Raw genomic sequence first — 23167 nt, forward strand, 5'->3', positions numbered from 1 at the left:
ATGGTGTGAGATTACAGGCACTGTAGTGGGGCTAACATATACTATGGTGTGAGATTTGAGTATCTGTTGGGGCTAACATACACTACGGTGTGAGGCTTACGAGCACTGTAGTTGGGTTAACATATACTATGGTGTGAGGTTACAGGGACCTGAGTGGGGCTAACATACACTACGGTGTGATGCTTATAGGCACTGTAGGGGGCTAACATACACTATGGTGTGAGGGTACAGGCACTGGAGTGAGGTTAGCATATACTACGGTGTGAGGCTTACAGGCACTGCAGTGGGCTAACATACTCTATGGTGTGAGGTTACAGGCACTGGAGTGAGGCTAACATGTATTATGGTGTGAGGCTTACAGGCACTGTAGTGCGGTTAACATATACTATGGTGTGATGCTTACAGGCGCTGTAGTGGGGCTAACATACACTACGGTGTGAGGCTTACAGGCACTGTAGTGGGGCTAACATATACTATGGTGTGAGGCTTACAGGCACTGTAGTGAGGTTAACATATACTATGGTGTGATGCTTACAGGCGCTGTAGTGGGGCTAACATACAACGGTGTGAGGCTTACAGGCACTCTAGTGGGGCTTACATATACAATTTGTACGAGGCTTACAGGCACTGTAGGGGGCTAACATATACTACGGTGTGAGGTTACAGACACTGGAGTGAGGTTAACATATACTATGGTGTGAGGCTTACAGACACTTTAGTGGGCTAACATACACTATGGTGTGAAGGTACTGGTACTGGAGTAAGGTTAGCATATACTACGGTGTGAGGCTTACAGGCACTGGAGTGGGGCTAACATATACTATGGTGTGAGGTTACAGGCAATGTAGTGGGCTAACATACACTATGGTGTGAGGGTACAGGCACTGGAGTGAGGTTAGCATATACTACGGTATGAGGCTTACGGGCACTGGAGTGGGGTTAACATATACTACGGTGTGATGCTTACAGGCACTGTAGTGGGGCTAACATACACTACGGTGTGATGCTTACAGGCACTGTAGGGGGCTAACATACACTATGGTGTGAGGCTTACAGGCACTGTAGAGGGCTAACATACACTACGGTGTGAAGCTTACAGGCCCTGGAGTGGGGCTTACATATACTATGGTGTGAGGTTACAGACACTGTAGTGGGGCTAACATAACTACGGTGTAAGGCTTACAGGCACTGGAGTGGGGCTAACATATACTACGGTGTGCGGCTTACAGGGACTGTGGTGGGGTTAACATATACTACGTTGTGAGGCTTACAGGCACTGGAGTGGGGCTAATATACATTACGGTGTAGGGCTTACAGGCACTGGAGCAGGGCTGACATGCTCTGCGGTGTAGGGCTTAAAAGAACTGTAGTAGAAACTGAATAGTTAGGGGACAGGGTCAACAAGAACTTGTCAGATAGATTATAATTATTCGACTATGGCAAAGGTCAATTTTGTTAGGGCTTACAGTCACTGGAACTGGACTTACAAGTATATGGTGTGTTGAGTAACGTGATTAACCTTTTTTTAAACGAAGTTGAATGTAAGGCTCAAACATCTGATTCTAACCATTTGCACAGTATGCCAAACATGTATTTCACTGCACCATGTAAATGTTTGGTCTCTTTAGGACCTATCGGTAATGCTAGTCGAAAAAACATTGGCAATCCAAAGCGGTCTTAACTACTGTAAAACACCTTATGAACATTATACAAGTTACAGGAGCACTGGTTGATTTCAAATTAATAATGAGTGAGTCAAATGTGTATATTATGAGCAGTGCTACAACTCAAATGAATTATTGTCGTCATCAGGGTTGGGGAAAACTTCCTTGACTTGGAAATCTACAAGCAGAGTCTACAATTTGTTGATTGAAAGGTACACGCGAGACACTTATGTGATTGGACCTTTAAAAGTGTTAGTTAATCATATCTACTTCCTGTATGATAAAATCGACATTGACCTACATTATCGTCACAACTGAAATTCATAGGAGAATAAAAGAAATCTGTCTAGAATCCCTTACATTATATACTACAGTGGTATTGAATTTGTAAGGAAGTATTAAATTCTGCTTTTTGATTGTGCGTTGTAATGCATTTGCAGACAAAGAGGGAAAAGAACAAAGCTTTTAGTCATGACGCCCTTTATATTTCCTTAAACGGGTATCAATTATATACCATAAAGACTACCTTTTATGAAAATGTACCCTAACCGACGTACTTTATCAGCGTCAACATTGTATCACAATGCACATCCATGATAACTGTAAAGTTTAAGGTGCCTCAGGAAGCAGTTTTATCGTCACTACAAACTTGACCTTGATCATCTACCGTAATTAAAACGAATTGCGTCACGAATCAAGCAAAAGGAGAGACGTACATGCCGGGGGAAATATCGCAAAACGTCAGGCAAGGAGATCACGAGAGGTGCTTTAATGTTATAAGTTTAAGTTACCAACAGTTCACAAGATGGGAAACAATATCACTTTGTACACCATCTACTCTTTCGGCATGTTCTACATTTCAGGTAATGTATCAAATACTCTGTGATTTCCAACAAAACTTTGTATTGCTTTATTAGAAATGGTTGGACCTATCTTGTTTTATGCACAGTAACGTTAGACGTGTTAAATATTCAAATTAAGATTTTATAAACATTGAATGTCCTAACGGCCGTATAAGATCATATATGTTTACTTTATTCTATGACGTTAAATAAAACATAAAATCAATAGTAAAACAAAAATCTCCATATAATTCGGAAAGGTGATTTTACCTGGATTAGACCTACATTAAAATTAATGGCGTGTGTCGTCGATGGAGAATATAACACTTAACTTTACGAAACACCAGGTCTATTTCCTCTTGTTCTTTCTTAAGGGTTTTCATTAAATCTTTCCTTTGTTCTGTTTTGCCCTGGTGTAATTCAAAATATGGACACCTGTCTGTTACCTGCGATATAATAACATTAAAAATATAAAAACAAAATTGACATGATCTTACAATGTAACACTTGTTGATACTTTTCTATCTATTTTCTAGCTGGATTGACTGGTTGCTGTAATATCGTCACCATAGGAACTTTGATAAATGTCAAGTGCATAGGATGTCGTCTACAAACTGTACCGGAGGATTTACCAATTAACGCGACTGTGTTAAATCTACAAAACAACAATCTGACTGTATTACATCAGGATTCATTCAGATATCTACAACAACTAGATAGTCTGATATTATCATCAAACGGATTATTAAAGATTTCGTCTGGAGCATTTGATGGTTTGCAGAACCTAAAATTCCTCGATTTATCCAACAACCTTCTCGACAATTCATCGTTTGGTGTATTTTCTTTTCAACCTTTAATACGTTTGACACAACTGGATTTACGACAAAATAGGTTTCGTCTAAAGAAAAGCTATCCAGAGCATGCAATGCCGTATTTGTCACAGGTTGAAACTCTAAAAATAGACGTTTTTAACGGATTCCGTTTCGGCATTGGGTTTTCGAATTGGACCAAGCTGAAACAAATAGAATTAAATAACGTTACACATAGAAGAATAGCATTACTTAATTCGACATTCCTTGGACTTGAGCGGACAGTCATATCTCATTTGACTTTACAATTCCCTATGAAAATGTTTGAAATAAACGCATTGTCCCCATTTCGCCATCTAGTATCACTCTACTTTGATTCAAGGCGAACAATGGAAATCAGAGATGTCCTGACAACAACACTTTACGGATTACAACAGAGAAAAATGGAATATCTAGCACTAACAGGCAACTTCTTTACTTCTACTAGTAGTGTATTGTTGGTGAAATTGGACTTCTTATATCTACGCACAATATGTGTTCGGAACCTTGATCTTACTAGAAATACTATAAAGGGTATAACATTTGGGGCTGTATTGTCATGGTCTAGTAGGAAATGCCTGGAAATATTTGACCTATCCTCAAACAATATCGATTCTTATCAAACTATTTCCCTGCTGGAATTGTTTCCATCTATTACTCATGTTTATGGTTCAAATCAAATTTTTCGAAATTACAGGAAACGTTCAGCAACGATTAGACACGAACCTACGATTTTTCTACCCCATTCTCTTGTATATCTGAACATATCCCGAGTCCCTTTAAGTAAATCACTTTTAAATATATCAATTCATGAAAGTAACAGTCTCGAAGTTCTCGATATAAGTTATCCGTTGAGGCATTCGTCGTGTTCCTATGGACGCTTAAAAGGTTTGGTCAACTTAACAGAATTTTACATATCAGGATATGAGTGTTCAAAACCTAATCAGGAAATGTTTGGCGATATGCCTTACCTTTCAACGTTAGAGGCAAAGCAATGTAACCTCGGACATGCGCTTGCGAAAGACAACAGTTTATTATTCAAAGGAAGATACAATCTCACTATCCTGGATCTTACCGGCAATAACATAGATTTATTGAGCCCCAAAATATTTTCAGATCAGCAATATTCACTGAAAACGTTAATTCTTGCTTCAAATAAATTGATTAGCCTTCAAACGCACATCTTGATGGAACTTCATGCGTTAGAAATGTTGGATGTAAGTCATAATTTCATATCATCGTTGACAAAATCAGACATTGCACTTCTGGATACACATCAAACTAAATCTCCCGCATTCAAAGTCGATATGTCTGGAAACCCGTTGTTGTGCAGCTGTGAAGTATTAGACTTTCTTGACTGGGTTGGCACAACCAACATGTTACATAACAGAGACGATATTTTATGCAGTACACCAGATGGCAGTCAGATAAAGGTAATGACGTTCCTTCAAACTTTTGGTCAATTTCAGGAAAGTTGTGCTTCTCAATTCTGGTTAATCATATCTCTGATATTGATCGTCGTTATCGTTTTTACCGCTTTCCTATCCAGAGTGGCCTGGAAACGCAGTGTGAAATTGAGGGTGTGGTGTAGACAGCCTTTGGAATATAAAGTATTTCCATTCGATGTCTTTATAACCTACTGCGATGAGGATGCTAGATGGGTCACTCAAATACTTGTTCCTTGGCTAGAGCAGGAAAATATTGAATACTGTATCGATGAAAAAGATTTCGATGCGGGATATGACAAATGTGACAACATTATGAATGCTATCGATAAATCACGTAAGTCTGTTTTTGTTGTTAGCTGCAATTATTTTAAGAACGAATGGCAAACTTTCACAATGAAACTAACCAGTGTGTATTGTTTTCGTGACGGACGAGAACATATGAATGTCATTATTCTATTGAATGATATGAGACGAAGTGAATTTCCGAAACTTATTCGTAAAAACTGGGATGAAATACGTCCTATTATATGGTCTGACGAACACAGTTCTGATGAAAATAAGCTCACCACAGCTACATGTACAAAGGGATTTTGGAAAAAGTTGTTGAAACGAATTAATAATGGAAACAGAATATCCGGTGAAAAATCTTTTCCAGAATCAACAGTGTGATCTACGTTCAGTATGCTAACCATAACACGTCAAACTTAAGTCGAGAATTCCTTTTGGGATGGGGGTATGGAAATAGAAATAAAAAAAGGTTTACGTTTAAATCCTTATAGACTTTCATTATCATCCTATGTATTTTGGTGTATTTTCTTTTATTTGTATTTGTGAGTATAGTGTATATCGTGCACTTGTATTCATTATGTCAATATGTATATGATGTACATATGTTAAAAATACTTTTAAGTACCCGGAAGTATATTTTAGAAATATAAAAATCCAGATCGCTTAAATTGCCTTTATGATACCAGGTGTAACTGTACATAGCTTTACGTCTATAGTTGTAAGTTCAATACACATAAAACAGGAGAAACTCAAAGATAGCCTTGTTATTACAACCGTTTGTATATTGTTTATGGTCAGATTATGAGAATGTTCACAGTTTTTAATTCTTTATTAGATTTAACATAATAATATGCTCGTTTATTAGAATACGCGTAGCAATTGTCTTTATTTATAGGAAAAAACATCATTATGGATGATGGATTAGTCGGTTACAGGAATATTTGAATTGATATGTTGTTTTACGCTTCCTAAAAAAATCTGTATTTCATGGCGTGTTGATATGTTATTCGGATATATTATTGCGTTAATCTAGCCAATAGATGTTTCAGTAATAATACAAAGTCAACCTGACATATCCTCCTTACATTAAAGCTCTTCAGTCTATGCAATCTTTGAACTGCGATGTTGTCCTATCAACCAAAACAAAGTAGCAACGTACAATAATGATGATGTAACAACTGTTTTACCGAAATGACTCGATTCAGCTACGCTTTGTACATCAACTATTGTACATACGCTTACAGCGTAGCCGAATTGACATCGTTTGTGTGGACAACTCGTACACAATTTGCACCTTTGTGTTCATACGCTTCACTGGTCATTTTTCCGATGAATGTAACAGTGTACATATAGTACTAGTCATCGAAACGTCACATAGAAAATGTTATTGGTTGTGTAAGAAGAACTGTTTATAACCCATACTTACCAAGCTGAAAATATATATTTTTTTAAAAAGGGGTAGGGATTGAATTTCTTAGCATTAGCTGTCATTGTTTGGCGCTAATGCTATGATCTTCCTTTGTTAAACTTATTATATATATTCATTTCTGCTTGTTAATTAATAGTTATCTGTATTTTGAAACACCTTGTTGAGTTAATGAATCGACTGCTTGTGTTACCAATTCATCCAGCGTACAAACCTGTACTGAAAACAGGTCTGCAACCTGACGAAGTGTCGAGGTCTAGAGAGGACTACAGGGGAAGTCGTTGGCTCGTAATAATAACCAAAAACTATACGATTACGACATAGATTAAACGGAGTGACAACAGTTGCATACCCTCTCCAGACTCCCCTATTACTTTGAATCTGTGAAACTCTATTTAAACAATAACTGGTTGTCTAGATGTAATTATTGTTGATATAATTACAAGTGGCCTCTGGCAAATCCCATAAAACCCGCTAGGGTTAAATTGTAGATTTGCCAGAGACCACTTGTAATTATATCAACAATAATTACATCCAGACAACCAGGTATTTTTTTATATTTATACATTTTTCTTTTTTAAGACATATTCCTACAAAAACCATTTGCCCTGCCTCAAAATACATTTCAGGCGGCCATTTTGTTTGTTTACATATTCCTACACCTGAAACAGGCAGTTGTAATTATAGTCGAGCAGTTGTAATTATAGCCTATGTAATTACAGTTGCCCTCTAACACTGTTGTAATGGGACGGCGCGGGGGCAAATGTAAATATTATATTATGATGAAATGAATTAATCAACAGATCACCTTTTACGTATTATATGATGTTTTCCTTTTTTGTCTTAAAACAATAACAAAATAACATGAAGAACGATATTAATACTGAAGGGACGTTGCTGTCATGTGTATATTTCCAAAAACAGTATAAAGCATATAAGTCGTATTAATATACAAATCGTATTCAGAATATTTACGCAGGGTACTAGAAGTCATCGTCATGAAATAAAAAAGAAACCATGTTACACATGTTCTGATTAATCTCGAAGCTATTCGTGTTTTCCGTGACTGGAATAGTTACTTCCTGCTACATACACGTTATATCCTTTCACCAAATATTCAGGTAACTACTTGTGTCTGTGATAGTAAAATAAAACATAATCGATGTCCTTCCTTGTTCACATATACAATACCGTCGCCATTTTAGCCATGTTAAATAGAAGAAACCTGTCCCGGACAGGTAACAAGATAGCCAGATCATAACATTAGTATGTGATAGCTCCAACAGATATAGTAAGTACCATAGAAAATAGTTAAATCGTGTTCACAAATTCAAAACAGATCCCTTTCCAGAATTAAAACGACTGTACTGGACATCGCGTCACGAGGCCAGCCAAAGGAGAACACTCTCGCATATACTGGGGAGATTATCACAGGACACCAAGCTATGTGATCGCGCCTTGTCGATTAATTTTATATGTTTAAGCTATCGATAATCAACAAGATTGCGAAACAACATGGTGGTGTTCATCATCGGTTCTATTGTTACATTTTTGTATGCTCCACATTACAGTTAGAACTTAGTCTGTGTACGTTATAAAATTAAGTAGTAATACAGCAGGACCTGATCATTCATAGCAATAGGTATGTTAGGGCCTATCCCGTTGTGTAGAGAGAAATATAAGACGCAATCAAGATTTAAATTAACATTTAGCAAAATGTAATGAATTGATGGTATATAATATATGTTAAAAAAATTGTATCATGTCAATATTTTACCAATATGAACAAAAAATGCTATTCCTGTTAATTCTTAATACAATGTATATATTACTATGCATTTTGTCCAAGAGTATGTGATGTATACTATGTTCAGTAAATATATGTTGTACTTGTGTATATTGTGAATATTGCCCAATATACCAATTTTAAGTAATTCGTATATTACAAGCATACGTTTGCAAGGACCCAGTGTTATTTGGGAGGTTACCGTTGATATTACTTCTTTGACCCCGATTGTGAATACAGGATATGATATATACTAGTGTATAATGTGTCAAGGATATATTGCAATCTTATTTTATTGTAAATTCCACGAATCCCTGTATATTGAATGCGTTTCCTAAATGTGTAAATTTGGATTATTGTGATGAATGTGTATATGCTATCTACAGTGTATCTTGTATATTTTTTGTGAATTTGTGTTTATTTTGAACTTGTCGCTGGTGTGTTTATTACGCATTGTATGTTAAGAATTGTGTATAACGTGTATATTGTTTCCAATTTTAAATGTGTACTCATTGATAAATTGTACATTATATGTATTGTGCATATTTTGTGCTTGTGTCCAGTGCTTGCTATCAAGTGCACTATGTAGTGCACAAGTAGTGAACAAGGAAATGTTCAAGACAACATTGAAGTTTACTCCAATGTTAACTCTAGTGCACAACGATGTGAACTCTAGTGCACAACGATGTTAACTCCAGCGCACAGCAATGTTTACTCCAATGCATTACAGTGTTAACCCATCTTTAAAAGACTGAAGTACATATTTCAACAATTGTTTTAATGTCATGGGTTAAACTCTTGATATGAAAATTGAAAGAGTAAGGAAACACTCATTGGACTGAATATTTCAATATATCGATAAACCTAAATTTTCTCATTGCTTGAAATATTAAGTGTACATATACATGTAAATAGAGTTGTACACTATATCTGATGAATGTATAGAAATCCATAGATATCTGTACTATTTCAAATAACATGGTTTATAAGTACAGTTTATCATAGTTAGATTTGTATCAGTTGTAGTGCCAGGATGAGAGAACGGTTATTGTTATGTGATATGGGTTAATGTGGTAAGTTTCGCTATACATTTATACTTTTTTTTTATGAAAATATTAAGCTTCCTACAATAAGGAAAATTTAGAAAAATATGAGTTAATCTGGTTTTGATTTCTTTATTATACTTGTATATACGTCAGGTGCATGTACATGCTGATGGATGATTTAGGAAATACATCCCCCAACCACCATCCCCGACCCTGATTACACTATGTCCCCAGCAACTAATGGATAATCCAGTATACAGTTGGCCTGGTGGCACAGTAATGAATTACCCCTTGTTATCTATGAAATAGGTTTATCAATTTATTAACAACAATCAAATAAATAGAGTTTCTCGGAGAACTTTTAGTTTTATTCACACAGTCAGAACTTTACTTCAATGGCAGGTTGAAGTATGGTTACTACGGCAACGTAGCTATACTCCGAGAGATATTTTCTTTTTAAACATGATATCTACATGAGAATATGGGCAGTGACCACTCACTCGTCATTTACCTAGGGATTCTGATAGGCTGTACCTAATTTTGAAAACCTAGTGTGAAGGCATTTAATATTGTCAATTAATTATGCCCATTGTCTGTACAGTAGATACACAAATAAATCAGTAAACGCTAACAGGTAAGATACTATGCCTGTATCTTTGTCAGGCAAAGACAGCCTCTGGCACAAATCTATTTAAAAGATTAATATTCTGCTTAAAAATATTTACTCTAGCACAACAATTGTACCGAAAAGATTTCATTTTCATCATATTGTAAACCTAGGAATCTGTTTTGCATTAATGAAAGGCATAAATTGATTTGAGTGGGAAAAAAATGTACGCTTTTTTTGTTTAAGTAGTAGTCTGTGGAGTGCACTTTCTGTGCATGGTAATATTAAAAGCATGGACAATCTGTCAAGCATTTATGGTTACCACTGAATTTAACTTGCTTGAATGAATCAGAAGACTCCGGTGAACTGGACTTTGGCTTACATTCACTGTGGTGTGGGGCTAACAAGCACTGGAGTGGGGCTTACGTAAACTTTGGGTTGGGACTAACAGGCACTGGAGTGGGTCTCACATACACTGCGATGTGAACCTTAGCCTCGTACCACAGTGTATGTAAACCCCACTGGAGTGGGGTTAGCATACACGGTGGTGTGATGCTAACAGGCACTTGAATAGAACTTACATACACTGCAGTTTGGAACTAACGGGTCCTTGAGAGGGGCTTACAAACATTGCGGTGTATGGCTTACATGCAATGTAGTGGGGTTCGCATTCTATGTAGTTTAGGGCTAACATGGGGACCGGGCCAATAGGAACTTGTCGGTTGGATTATGATTATTGCACTATGGCAACGGGCAGATTTGTTGGGGCTAACAGTCACTGAAATGGGACTAACAAGTATCTGGGGTGTTGAGTAACGTAATTATCATGTATTTCTTCAACAAAGTTGAATATATGGCAAAAACATCTTATTTTAACAATACAATTTGTTCAATATGCCAAACATACATTACAATGCACCATGCAAAGGTTTCGTCTCTTTAGGATCTATCTCTGATGCTATGAGCCAAAACATTGGCAATCCAAAGCGGTCTTAACTACTGTAAAACACCTTATGAACATTATAAAAGTTACAGGAGCACTGGTTGATTTCAAATTAATAATGAGTGAGTCAAATGTGTATATTATGAGCAGTGCTACTACTCAAATGAGTTATTGTAGTCATCAGGGTTGGGGAAAACTTCCTTGACTTGGAAATCCACAAGCAGAGTCTACAATTTGTTTATTGAAAGGTACACGCGAGACACTTATGTTATTGGACCTTTAAAAGTATTAATAAATCCTATCAAATTCCTGAATGACAAAATTAATATCGACCTACATTACACCCACAATTCAGAGTCATATGAGAATACAAGAAACCTGTGTAGAACCCCTGACATCATATACTACAGTGGTATTGAACTCGTAAGGAAGTATTGAATGCTGCTATTCCATTGAGCGTTGTAACGCAATTGCAGACAAAGAGGAAAAAGAACAAAGCTTTTAGTCATGACGCCCTTCATATTTCCTTAGACGGGCATCAATTATATACCATAAAGACTACCTTTTATGAAAATGTATCCTAACCGACGTACTTTATCGGCGCCAACATTGTATCACAATGCAAATCCATGATAACTGTTAAAGTTGTAGGTGCCTCAGGAAGCAGTTTTATCGTCACTACAAACTTGACCTTGATCATCTTCCGTAATTAAAACGACTTGCGTCACGAATCAAGCAAAACGAGAGACGTATATGCCTGGGAAATATCGCAAATCGCCAGGAAAGGAGATCACGGGAGGTGCTTTATTACATACGATTCATTCAGATATCCAATGGATTATTAAAGATTTCGTCTGGAGTATTTGAAGGTTTGAAGAAATTCAAGTACCTCGATTTATTAAACAACCTTCTCGACAATTCTTAGTTTGATGCGTACACTTTTCAACCTTTAATACATTTGACACACCTGGATCTACGACAAAATAGGTTTCATTTAAAAACAAAATATCCCAAGCATGCAATACCGTATTTGTCAAAGGTTGAAACCCCACAAATAGATGTTTTTGAAGGATTCCGTTTCGGCATTTGGTTTTTGAATTTGACCAAGTTGAAACAAATAGCTTTGAATCTGGTTATATATTATAGTATATCGATTTTGAATTCGACATTCGTTGGCCTTGAGCGGACATTCATATCTCATTGGAGTTTACAATTCCCAATGAAAAGGTTTGAAATAAACGCACTGTCTCCATTTCGCCATCTAATATCACTCAAGTGTAATTTAAGGCGAACATTGAAAATCAGAGATGTCCTAACACCACTAAATGGATTATAAAAGAGAAAAATGGAATATCTATCATTAACACAAACTACTATTCATATGGCAGTGGTGTATTGTTGGTGAAATCGGACTTCTTCGCACGATATGTGTTCGGACCCTTGATCTTCGTAGAAATACTATAAAGGGTATAGAAATGGGCGCTGTAGTGTCGTGGTCTAGTAGGAAATGCATAGAAATATTAGAAATATTCTCAACTAGTTTAAGGCCCACGAAAAAAATGTTATCATTCTTGTTTTGTTTCCGTCTATAATGCATTTGTATGGTTCCAATCAAAGTTCACCATATATAACGAAACGTTCAGCAGTGTTTAAAAGAAAGCGAACATTTTTTCTACCCATTTCTCTAATATATTTAAATTTATCCCGGGAATCTGTAAGTAGATTAAATGGAAATTTTACATTTTATGAAATTCTCAAAGTCCTGGATGTGAGTTATCCGTTGAAGCATCGTTCCTGTGGCCGTTTTAAAGGTTTGGTCAACCTTACAGAATTCTACATATCATGATTTGAGTGTTCATATCCTAATCAGGATTTTTTTGCCGATATGCCCAACCTTTCAACATTAGAAGCAAAGCAATGTAACCTCGGACATGTGCTTGCGAAAGACAACAGTTCATTATTCAAAGGAAGATACAATCTCGCTATCCTGGATTTTTCCGCTAATAAAATAGATTTATTGAGCCCCGTAATATTTTCAGATCAGCAATAATCACTGAAAACGCTAATGCTTACTTCAAATAAATTTATTAGTCTTCAAACACACTTCTTGATGGAACTTCATGCGTTAGAAACGTCGGATATTAGTCATAATTTCATATCATCGTTGACAAAAACAGACATTGAACTTCTGGATACACATCAAACTAAATCTCCAACATTCAAAGTCAATCTGTTTGGAAACCCGTTGTTGTGCAGCTGTGAAGTATTAGACTTTCTTGACTGGGTTGGCACAACCAACATGTTATATAACAGAGACGATCTTTTATGCAGTATAGCGGATGGCAATCATGTAAGAGTTACGACTTTTCTACAAACATGTGATCAATTTAAGGAAAGTTGTGCTTCTCAATTCTGGTTAATCATATCTCTGATAGTTATTTTCGTTTTCGTTTTTACCGCTTTCCTATCCAGAGTGGCATGGAAACGCAGTGAGAAATTGAGGGTGTGTTATAGACAGCCTTTGTAATATGAAGTATTTCCATTCGATTTCTTTATAACCTTTTGCGACGAGGATGTTAGATGAGTCACTAAAATACTTGTTCCTTGGCTAGAGCAGGAACATATTAAATACTGTATTGATGAAGAAAGTTTCGATCTGAGATTGGATCTTTGTGACAATAGAATCTTCCCCTACCTTGAGGGTGTGATAGAGAAATATCCAACCCGAGGGGTGATGCTTTTTGGTTATCTAACCCGAGGCTCTGCCAAGGGTTAGACAACCAAAATAATCACCTCAGAGATTTTCTGTCACCCCCTCAAGGTAGGGGATGATTGTTTTTCTCCCATCCTATTATTTCAATCACAACTCCAACGAAAATACTGTAAACCAAAACACATGTGGGGTATGAAAGTCGTCATACACTTTTGATGACGTCACAATTACCGGTGATGCATTATAATGACGTCACAATTGAACACGTGCTAATCGGCACGAGGCTATCTCCCCCTAGTTGGTGACAAGCTGATCTTTCCCGGCTATAACGGGAGACACACCTGTGAAGGGTGAGAGAAAACATGATGAACGCTATCGATCACTCACGTAGGTCTGTTTTTGTTGTAAGCTGCAATTATTAAACTTTCACAATGAAACTAACCAGTGTATATTATTTTCGTGACGGACTAGAACATATGAATGTCATTATTCTATTAAATGACATGAGACGAAGTAAATTTCCGAAACTTATTAGCAAAAAAATGGGACGAAATAAGTCCTAGTTAATGGCCTGATGAACACAGTTCTGATAAAAATAAGCTCACCGCAGCTAGAAAGGGATTTTGGAAAATATTGTTGAAACGAATTAAAAATGGAAACAGAGTTTTGGGTTAAGAATCTTGTTCCGAATCAGCATAGTGATCTACAATCAATTTAATAACCATAAAACGTTAAACTGAAGTCGTGAATTCTTTTTGGAACGGGATTCTTTAATAGAAAGTTAAAAAAAAAATGGATGTTAAAATAGCTTAAGTTCTACTGGGGGGTTTTATCAAGAAATTGTGATCATTGTGATTACTCTGTATATTTAGTGAACTTGTGTATATTTTGCACTATATTGTTTATTACTCATTGTATTTTTTGTTTAGAATTGTGTATCAAGTGTACAGTATTTCCAACTGTAAAATGTGTACCTATAAATAATGTATATACCATATGTGCATATTAAGTTCAATATATAATTATGTTTGTTATGTGATGTGATAGTTTTGAAAAAACATATTTGAATTTAAAGTCAATTTTTTTTTAAACTTCAAATTCAAGTGTTTAACTGCTTTTAAGCTTTAAGCTTTAAGTTAAGTCAAATTATTCAGAATTACCTATATAATTTCGTTGTTTTGTTCGATTTGTCAGCAATCCTATTCAAATATAATGAACTATAACACTGAACAAAATACAGTTAACTGTCAGGGGAAACAAACGTACAACATGTAACAACCCACAAATCACGTGTTTTCCCGTTTAAAATAGATAGTTACTGTCTCTGTTACTTCTATATAAACCTATTGTGATAAACAATGTCTACCACTTATGCTTTTTCCAACAAACAATTTATTACGTAAGTAAGCAAACTGGGAGTAGAAAAATACTATATAGACAAATAATATATAGACAAATACTATATAGACAAATACAATATAGACAAATACTATATAGAAAAATATTATATAGACAAATACTATATAGACAAATACTATATAGACAAATACAATATAGACAAATACTATATAGACAAGTACTATATAGACAAATACTATATAGAAAAATACTATATAGACAAATACAATATAGACAAATATATAGACAAATACTATATAGACAAATACTATATAGACAAATACCATATAGACAAATACTATATGGACAAATACTATATAGACAAATACTATATAGACAAATACAATACAGACAAATACGACAAATACTATATAGACAAATACTATTTAGACAAATACGACAGATACTATATAGACAAATACTATATAGACAAATACGACAAATACTATATAGACAAATACTATATAGACAAATACGACAATTACTATATAGACAAATACTATATTTAGCTACATTAACGTAATGAATTTAAGCTACCAACGGTTCACAAGATGGCGAACAACATCGTGGTGCAGAGCATCTGACCTTTCGTCAAGTTCACCATTACATGTAATGTATATGTTAGTCCGTGTACCAACTGTATGTATATGTTAGTCTGTGGTACCAACAGTTTGCATATGTTAGTCTGTGGTACCAGCTGTAGGGTTTTCTAGTTGCACAATTTTGATAAATTATTGTGTCAGGTACTACTATAAATATTTACAAAACAACAAATAGTTACGATCTGTTTCATATCATTTTAAACGTTACACTGACAACAGTGTTATTATAGAGATGACGTGGTAAATATTTACTTCAGTGATGGCAGGTCACGTCTTATTGATTGATTAACTTTGAACGTGTATCCCCTTCAGCATATAGCCAAAGCAAAGCAATGGGAGTGATTTAGGGAATGAAATAGTAACAAAATTAGTATTTTACATGTAACAACATGTCATTCCTTACACTAATTACACGGGATATTCTGTTTCAGGTTATTGTTTTAGGCATCAATAAACATTTGGGCAAAAAATGTGCATTTGTTTTAAAAAAAAAAGTATTGTTTGACGTTTACAAATTGTTGCGGTAGGCGAAAAGGACGACTGAGCATTATTTATAAAAAAAAATATATGTTATAACTGGCGTCACAGCTGAACAAATTTCACACGAGCTATATATGTATTCCCACGACTTTATACCATTAAGCATGTTACAATTGAGCTGATGTTTATCAACAAAAGTTATTTTACTTACTAAACACTTGTAGATGTTGGGTCAGTTCTTAGAAGAAACTTATGATTTTACCAACATACTTTGGCTAAGGAACTGTGCCATGAAGCTATATGCTAGATTCGTGTTCTTAGCAATGTGTTTTTATATCTTTATCAAACTCCTGAAAAGGGATGCTTCTTTCCATCTTGCCTATGTTAAATATATGCGACACAAGTTCAAAAGTGATAACATTAGGAAACACGATACACAAGATGGTGGCGATTCTAGCGAACATCCCAAAACTTACAAAGAAATTTATTTGAAACATATATCTTCCAAAAGCCTGGCAGAGAATAACTACACAGACGGAAAAGTTATAGAGACGCTACCTGCAAACCAGACTAGTCGTCTGTTTGGTATCAATGCTGGGAAACTGGTCAAGGTCATCAGAACGAATGGCTCAGTAGGTAAGTTTGATAGTATTGTAACCTTGTGAGGCCTGTAACATTTGTTCTATTTTAATGAAATGGGACGTCTAATTGGTTGATGGCAGCGACACATTTTTGTCATCATTACAACGTCTGTCAAACGAAACTTCGTCAGATAAGTAGTTAAAGAGATCAATTAGGTTAGAAAATAAAAATTCGGTCTTTTCAATATGGCAGACGACACAGAAGAAAATCACTTGTTGTTAAGGGTAATTAAAATAGTAATCACCGCTTACTATCATTATTGTGGGAACAAACACATTGGGCGCCTCTTACAATTATTGTATTGGAGTCAACACGTCTGGCGCCTCATACAGTCAAAGTAGTGGCGTGAATCTGTTGCAGCTTTTATCATTTCAGTAAGATACAGCGTACAAGTAGTTTTTAGTATATTGTTTTTACTGTTAATATCACAATTACATTTATATCATGTTAGAATCACAATGACAATTATGAACTGTTAATGTCATAATTATAATAACACACTGTTAATATCACAGTATCAATTACAAACTTTAAAGTCACATAAACAATTACATACTGTTCCTGTCAAAATTACAATTACCTACTGTTAATTTCACAATTTGATACTGTTCATGTCACAATTACAATTAGATACTGTCCAGATCACGGTTACAATTTTATACGGTTAATGTCACAGTGACAATTACAAATTTATATTTTACAATTAAAACTATATACTGTGCACGTCCCAGTTACAATTACATATTGTTAATGTCACAATTACAATTACGTTCTGTTTATATCAAAATTACAATAATATACTGTTAATGTCACAATTAAAATTAAATACTGTTAATGTCACAATTACAATTACGTTCTGTTATATCAAAAGTACAATAATAAACTGTTAATGTCACAATTACAATTACATATTTTAAATGCCACGATAACAACTATTTATTGTTCACGTCAGAGTTTCAACTATATTCTGTAAATGTCACAATTACAATTATATATTGTTAATGTCACAATTACAATTACATAGTGTTTTTACATACTGTTAATATCACAATTACAATTATAAACTATTAATGTCACAATTACAATTACATAGTGTTATTACATACTGTTAATATCACAATTACAATTATAAACTATTAATATCACAATTACAATTATAAACTATTAATGTCACAATAACAATTACATACTGTTAAAATCATAGTTACGATAACAAACTGTTAATGGCACAATCACAATTACATATTATAAATGTCACCGTCACAATAACACACTTTAAATTTTACAATCACAATTACATACTGTCTATGCCACAATTTCAATTACATACTGTTCATTTCACAATACTGTTAATATCACAGGTATAACTACATGCTGTTAATGTCACGTTTACAATTACATAATGTTATATTATCATTTCTTCGTATTATAAAGAAAACAAGCTTATTACGTCAGGTCGACCACATTTTTAAACTTTATATCATTATTACTTCCAGTGGTGGAGCAGAGAATCGCAAACAAGTATCGTCTTATAAGAAAACTTGGTGAAGGATATTACGGAAAGGTTTATTTGGCCACTGACATCAACAGCGGAAAATCAGTTGCCATCAAAGTAGAGGACACGAAAAAGGTCGCCCCATTCCTTCATGACGAAGAACGGGTTTACCGAATACTTGAAGGTGAAGAAGGCTTCCCTACTGTCAGGTGGAGCGGAAAAGACGGAATTTACAATATAATGGCAATTGATAATCTTGGACCAAGTTTAGGTAGATATTTCGTTCTCTGCAACAAACGTTTCAGTTTGAGTACGACTCTAGTAATAGCGGATCAACTCATACGCAGGCTTGAATACGTCCATTCTAAAGGGTTTGTCCACAGAGATGTCAGGCCTGAAAACTTCCTTGTTGGACTTGGAGATAAGAGTAATGTGATATATGCTATTGATTTCGGTTTGTCAGAGCAGTACCGAAGACAAGGTAATGTCCACATACCTTACAGAGAAAACGCCCAGATAATTGGTACTGCCAACTTTGCAAGTGACAACAAACTGCGCAACATTCCGCAAAGTCGTCGTGACGACATGGAATCAATTGGTTTTATGTTAATGTACTTTCTGCGAGGTCCTTTACCGTGGCAGGACGTACGCAACTCAAACAAGAATAAAAAAGCTGCTAAAATTCTTTCCATCCGAAAATCAGTGACGATCGACGATCTGTGCAAAGGATATCCACAGGAATTCGCCATTTATCTGAAGACGTGTCAATCGCTCCGGTTTGACGAAGAACCTGATTACTACCATCTTCGATTACTTTTCAGCAATTTGTTACAAAGACAAAATTTGTCTTCGGATTATATGTTTGACTGGCAAGTTGCCAACGGAAGGTGCGCAACAACAAGAACTTAAATATGTAGAAACACATAAATCTGATGTTACATTACACTATAATGCATCATTGCTGTTATTCCTTTATGATATTGTTTTATACACACCGTAGTGTAGCTAAATGTACACAAACTTCGTCTTTTACTAAGGTTCTACAGTTTAAATTGAAATGTACAAAAGGACGTCAGTGCTAAGCATTAAGGAGCAAAATGTCAAGTATTCTCTGTTCATTTTTTATCGATTAATTTAAAACAAATCCAATAGAATGTCTTTACATATTACCTATAAATACTTTCACGTTTTTACAGTTTAAAAACAAACTTATTGTTTTAGAGCAACCAGTAACCCATAAAATACCTGAAACTTTGATAAATAAAAGGTTAGGTTTAACAGCTAAAACAAAAGTTCTATCAAAGTAACTTATGCGCTAAGGTTCACTTTCTCATAGATTTATTGATACAATATTTGTATTATTATTTAATTAAGTGTTACACAGAAAGGTTGATGGTAGGTATTTCTGAGTTTCTTTGAATTATATCGGTATCTAGATGTAGAAAGACAACTACAGTGAAAACCCCGTATTAAATGGAACTGGTTTGTTTGGCTATTTACACGAAGGATGAGTTCAAAGTTCTACTTCCCATGTATCACTGTATTAAATATATCGCTGGATACAAACTTGAACCAATATACTTTGCTTTTGTACGAACTACCTTGCTATTAAATAATTAAACGAAATCGCCGGAAGTTGTTATGTAATGCAGTGATGTATGCATACATAACACAATGTTTTTAAATCAGTTTAGAAAAAAAAATATACAAAGTGTCAACATAACCTTTAATATGGTAAAATCTTAATGAAGAAAACAATGCTTGGAGATCCTTACATTTTTACAAGGACCAGGTGTTTCGGAAGGGTAAGCTTCTTCCGCTTCAATGACGTCAATCAAGGTAAACTCCAAGTAGTTCAAGTCTTCAAAGCGAAAAACGGATTACTGACAACAAACAATAAGGCACACTTGAATCGACATTCAGGAACAAAAACAAACCATTTACGTATAAGATCATGATAAATGGTGACCATAACTTACCCATAATCTTCATTAGCCTGCATCTCTGGAAACACTTTGTTGTTAGTTGTCCCTCATCAGTCTATATCAATTACAGAAATGCTGGTATTTGGAGCAAGCTGCTTAATACAAAATCAACTGTGGCATTTAAACGCCGTAAGTTGGGGAACCAGGGATGTTACTATAAAGAAAAGAAACTTCTAAAAGTGAAATTGAAAGACTTGGCAATATATTTGTTACCGGTCCTGAAAAAATCCTTCAATAAATTCAGCCTCTTGAATAGCATTATGTTTATGTTGTTTTTACATTTTAATGCAATATTGCAGTTCACAAGAAATTTCTTGGCATGAGTATATACATGTATTTAAATGTAACTTAACTAGAATTGTACTGTTTTTCTCACGCTAGTATGTTTAGAAATGCAAAACAGGAATTAGATAAATGGAAATAGCATATTTATTATGTGTATCATAAAAACAGTCATTACCGAAATGCTTTGCCTGTGATTAAAATGAGTAAACGAAAGCTCGGTGATGGGAAAATCCTGTTTTCTCGGTTGTCCTGTGTATCACTGGTACACTACCTGTTATTATGTTATTGACAGAAATTGATTTGATATTTCCTTTGTCGATGTCTATGTCATGACCAATATTCTACATTTATTAAGTTTAAAATATTTTAGCTATATTTATTTTACAACAATTATGAAGCAGGTTTTACAAATTATGTAGATATATATTGGCCCAAATGGAAGTGCAAAGGGTGTAAATTTGGGAGGAAACCAGACTACGTAGAGAAAACTAACGTGGTCGGACAAGTGGACGAAATACCTGTTCCCCTCCGATCGGAGAATCGGACCCCTGCCCTACGCGCCTGGGTGAAAGGCGAGTGCACTATGCACTTGACACCCGTCTACCTAGGGATATCAGCTTGGAACGTTTGAGTAGTGTATCTTGTAATATATCACAAATCTTAAGTGACGGTCGAGTTTCTGTGCGGTGTTTAGAGCGAACTTATTATCAGGAAGTGATTAATAGTCAATTGGATTGATGACCTTTAGAAGTCGAAAGCAACGAAAATTGAAAACTTCGAAACGGAGTGAAATAAGATAAAAACAAATCAGAAAACTAGTATTTCTCTGTGCAAAGGCCATACGTCTTTCACAAAGGCACAAACAGTCATATGAAATAAATGTCTTGAGGAATTTCAGAAAATATTGTGGAAAACCATATGAAAGGCCATTCATATTAATTATGTCGACGTTCAAAAGGTCATCAATATGTCAAAAAGTATCTGAATCAGCTGTGAATTGAATTTGATTTGACGCCCTCTATGACGAGGTAAAATACCTTTTTTTCTCAACCACACTTTATTTGTATCAAAGCATTGCGAGAAAAATTATGGAAAACTTTTAACATCAAAAACAAAAAAAATCAATGTACCCTTCGATTGAATTCTACCTAGCAAAGGCCCATACAGAAATGTGTAAGATTGAGGAAATGCAGTAACAATATACTTTTCGGGGCCTTTTACAAAACGTACGAGTTTTCTTTTTAACATATTGAAGGACAGCACAGGGAAAGTCTAGAAACCGTTTATACAGAAATATATCTTAGAACAAGATGATCAGCCGTCGATCGCACTTAGTTGGTAGTCCTTTCTGATGAAGCAACTCACTTTTGGTGAGCTCAAAATTTGAAATCACGACGAAAACTACATATAGGACAGATGAGTCGCAGCCGAAACCTGATGTACACGTTTGTGAGGTATCATCACTGGGTTCAAGACACCAATACATTAGGTTAGTATGTCTGACTAATAATACGTTACTGGTTGTGTATCACCCTGTGACACAGCACTGAAGTCGACCTCCGGGGATGGAACAGATTCGCCAGCGACAAAGGCGTGCAAGTAACTAAACAGCTGTGACGTCGGCGCTAGAAGAGGGTTAGATACAAACGACGGGTTGCGTTCAACATAACCATTTCTTCTCATTGCCACTTAAGAAGCATGGGATGCGTTTAATTGTCAGTTGTGTGTCTATCTCCTAATTAGTCATTTACTTACTGATAAACAAACTAAAATATATGTGTTTACACTGTACACAAACAATTATTTAAAATGTACATAATCCATGTATCGCATGGATAGATAGATATGATCTATGCCCTAGTGAAGTTTGTGTTTATCAACACACTTTATCAAGAAAAATTAACAGAGAAGCTAAATTTAAATTCACCTCAAACATCTGTAAAAATGTAATGAATATCTATTATCTAACTGTGTCCGTCAATGCATTTAGCTGTCGGCAAAAAAAAATTAGAATTGGCGTCACAGCTGAACACATCTTTATTTCCAAGCAAGCTATGTAAGTGTTCACCTGGCTACGTATTGAAAGGATACAGTTGTTGTTGGGGGTGGGGTTTTTTTNTCTTATATAAACTGGTGTCCGTATCAGCCTACTTTGAGTCTAGGAACTCTGCCATGGAAACATTAGCTAGAATTTCTGTGTTGACTGTGTTTTTGTGTGTCTTGATTCAAATACTGTTATAGACGCCTCTTACACTCACGCATATAGCTATTATGAGTGAGACACCACAAGGGTCGCCTTTAGCTATTATACGTGGGAGACAACACATGTGTCGCCTCTTACTATCATTGGTGGGATACACCATACGTGTCGCGTTTAACTATCGTGCTTGGAATACAAAACATGCATCATCATCTACTTTTATCGTAGTGTAGGATTAAAAAGATCAGTACACTAACCACGACAATAAAATTTGTTCATCACTTCTTGCATTTTAGGATAGTTCTTTCTAAGATCGAAAAGTAAGTAAGACTTTGAAATAATGATTCTATTTCATAAACATCATGGACATGTTCTACATTAATCCTGGTCTTTTTCAATTTAAATATGTTCTATCTTATTCAAAATTCTCATCTATCTATATTTATTTAATTTCAAACTAATGAGCAAT

At 35.2% G+C, this 23167-nt stretch overlaps 1 protein-coding gene and 1 pseudogene across 1 annotated transcript; both read left to right on the forward strand.

Moving 5' to 3' along the window:
- The first annotated feature begins 3431 nt into the window (after positions 1-3431).
- On the forward strand, positions 3432-5523 carry LOC110443669 (toll-like receptor 3). Its single transcript, XM_021488032.1, has one exon. The coding sequence runs from the start codon at positions 3432-3434 to the stop codon at positions 5469-5471; it is 2040 nt and encodes a 679-aa protein (XP_021343707.1). The 3' UTR covers positions 5472-5523.
- A 10960-nt stretch (positions 5524-16483) lies between these two features.
- Positions 16484-19137, forward strand: LOC110443670 (annotated as a pseudogene).
- Positions 19138-23167: the final 4030 nt, after the last annotated feature.

Source organism: Mizuhopecten yessoensis, unplaced genomic scaffold (genome assembly GCF_002113885.1).
Source record: "Mizuhopecten yessoensis strain PY_sf001 unplaced genomic scaffold, ASM211388v2 scaffold716357, whole genome shotgun sequence".
Taxonomy (NCBI): Eukaryota; Metazoa; Mollusca; class Bivalvia; order Pectinida; family Pectinidae; genus Mizuhopecten; species Mizuhopecten yessoensis.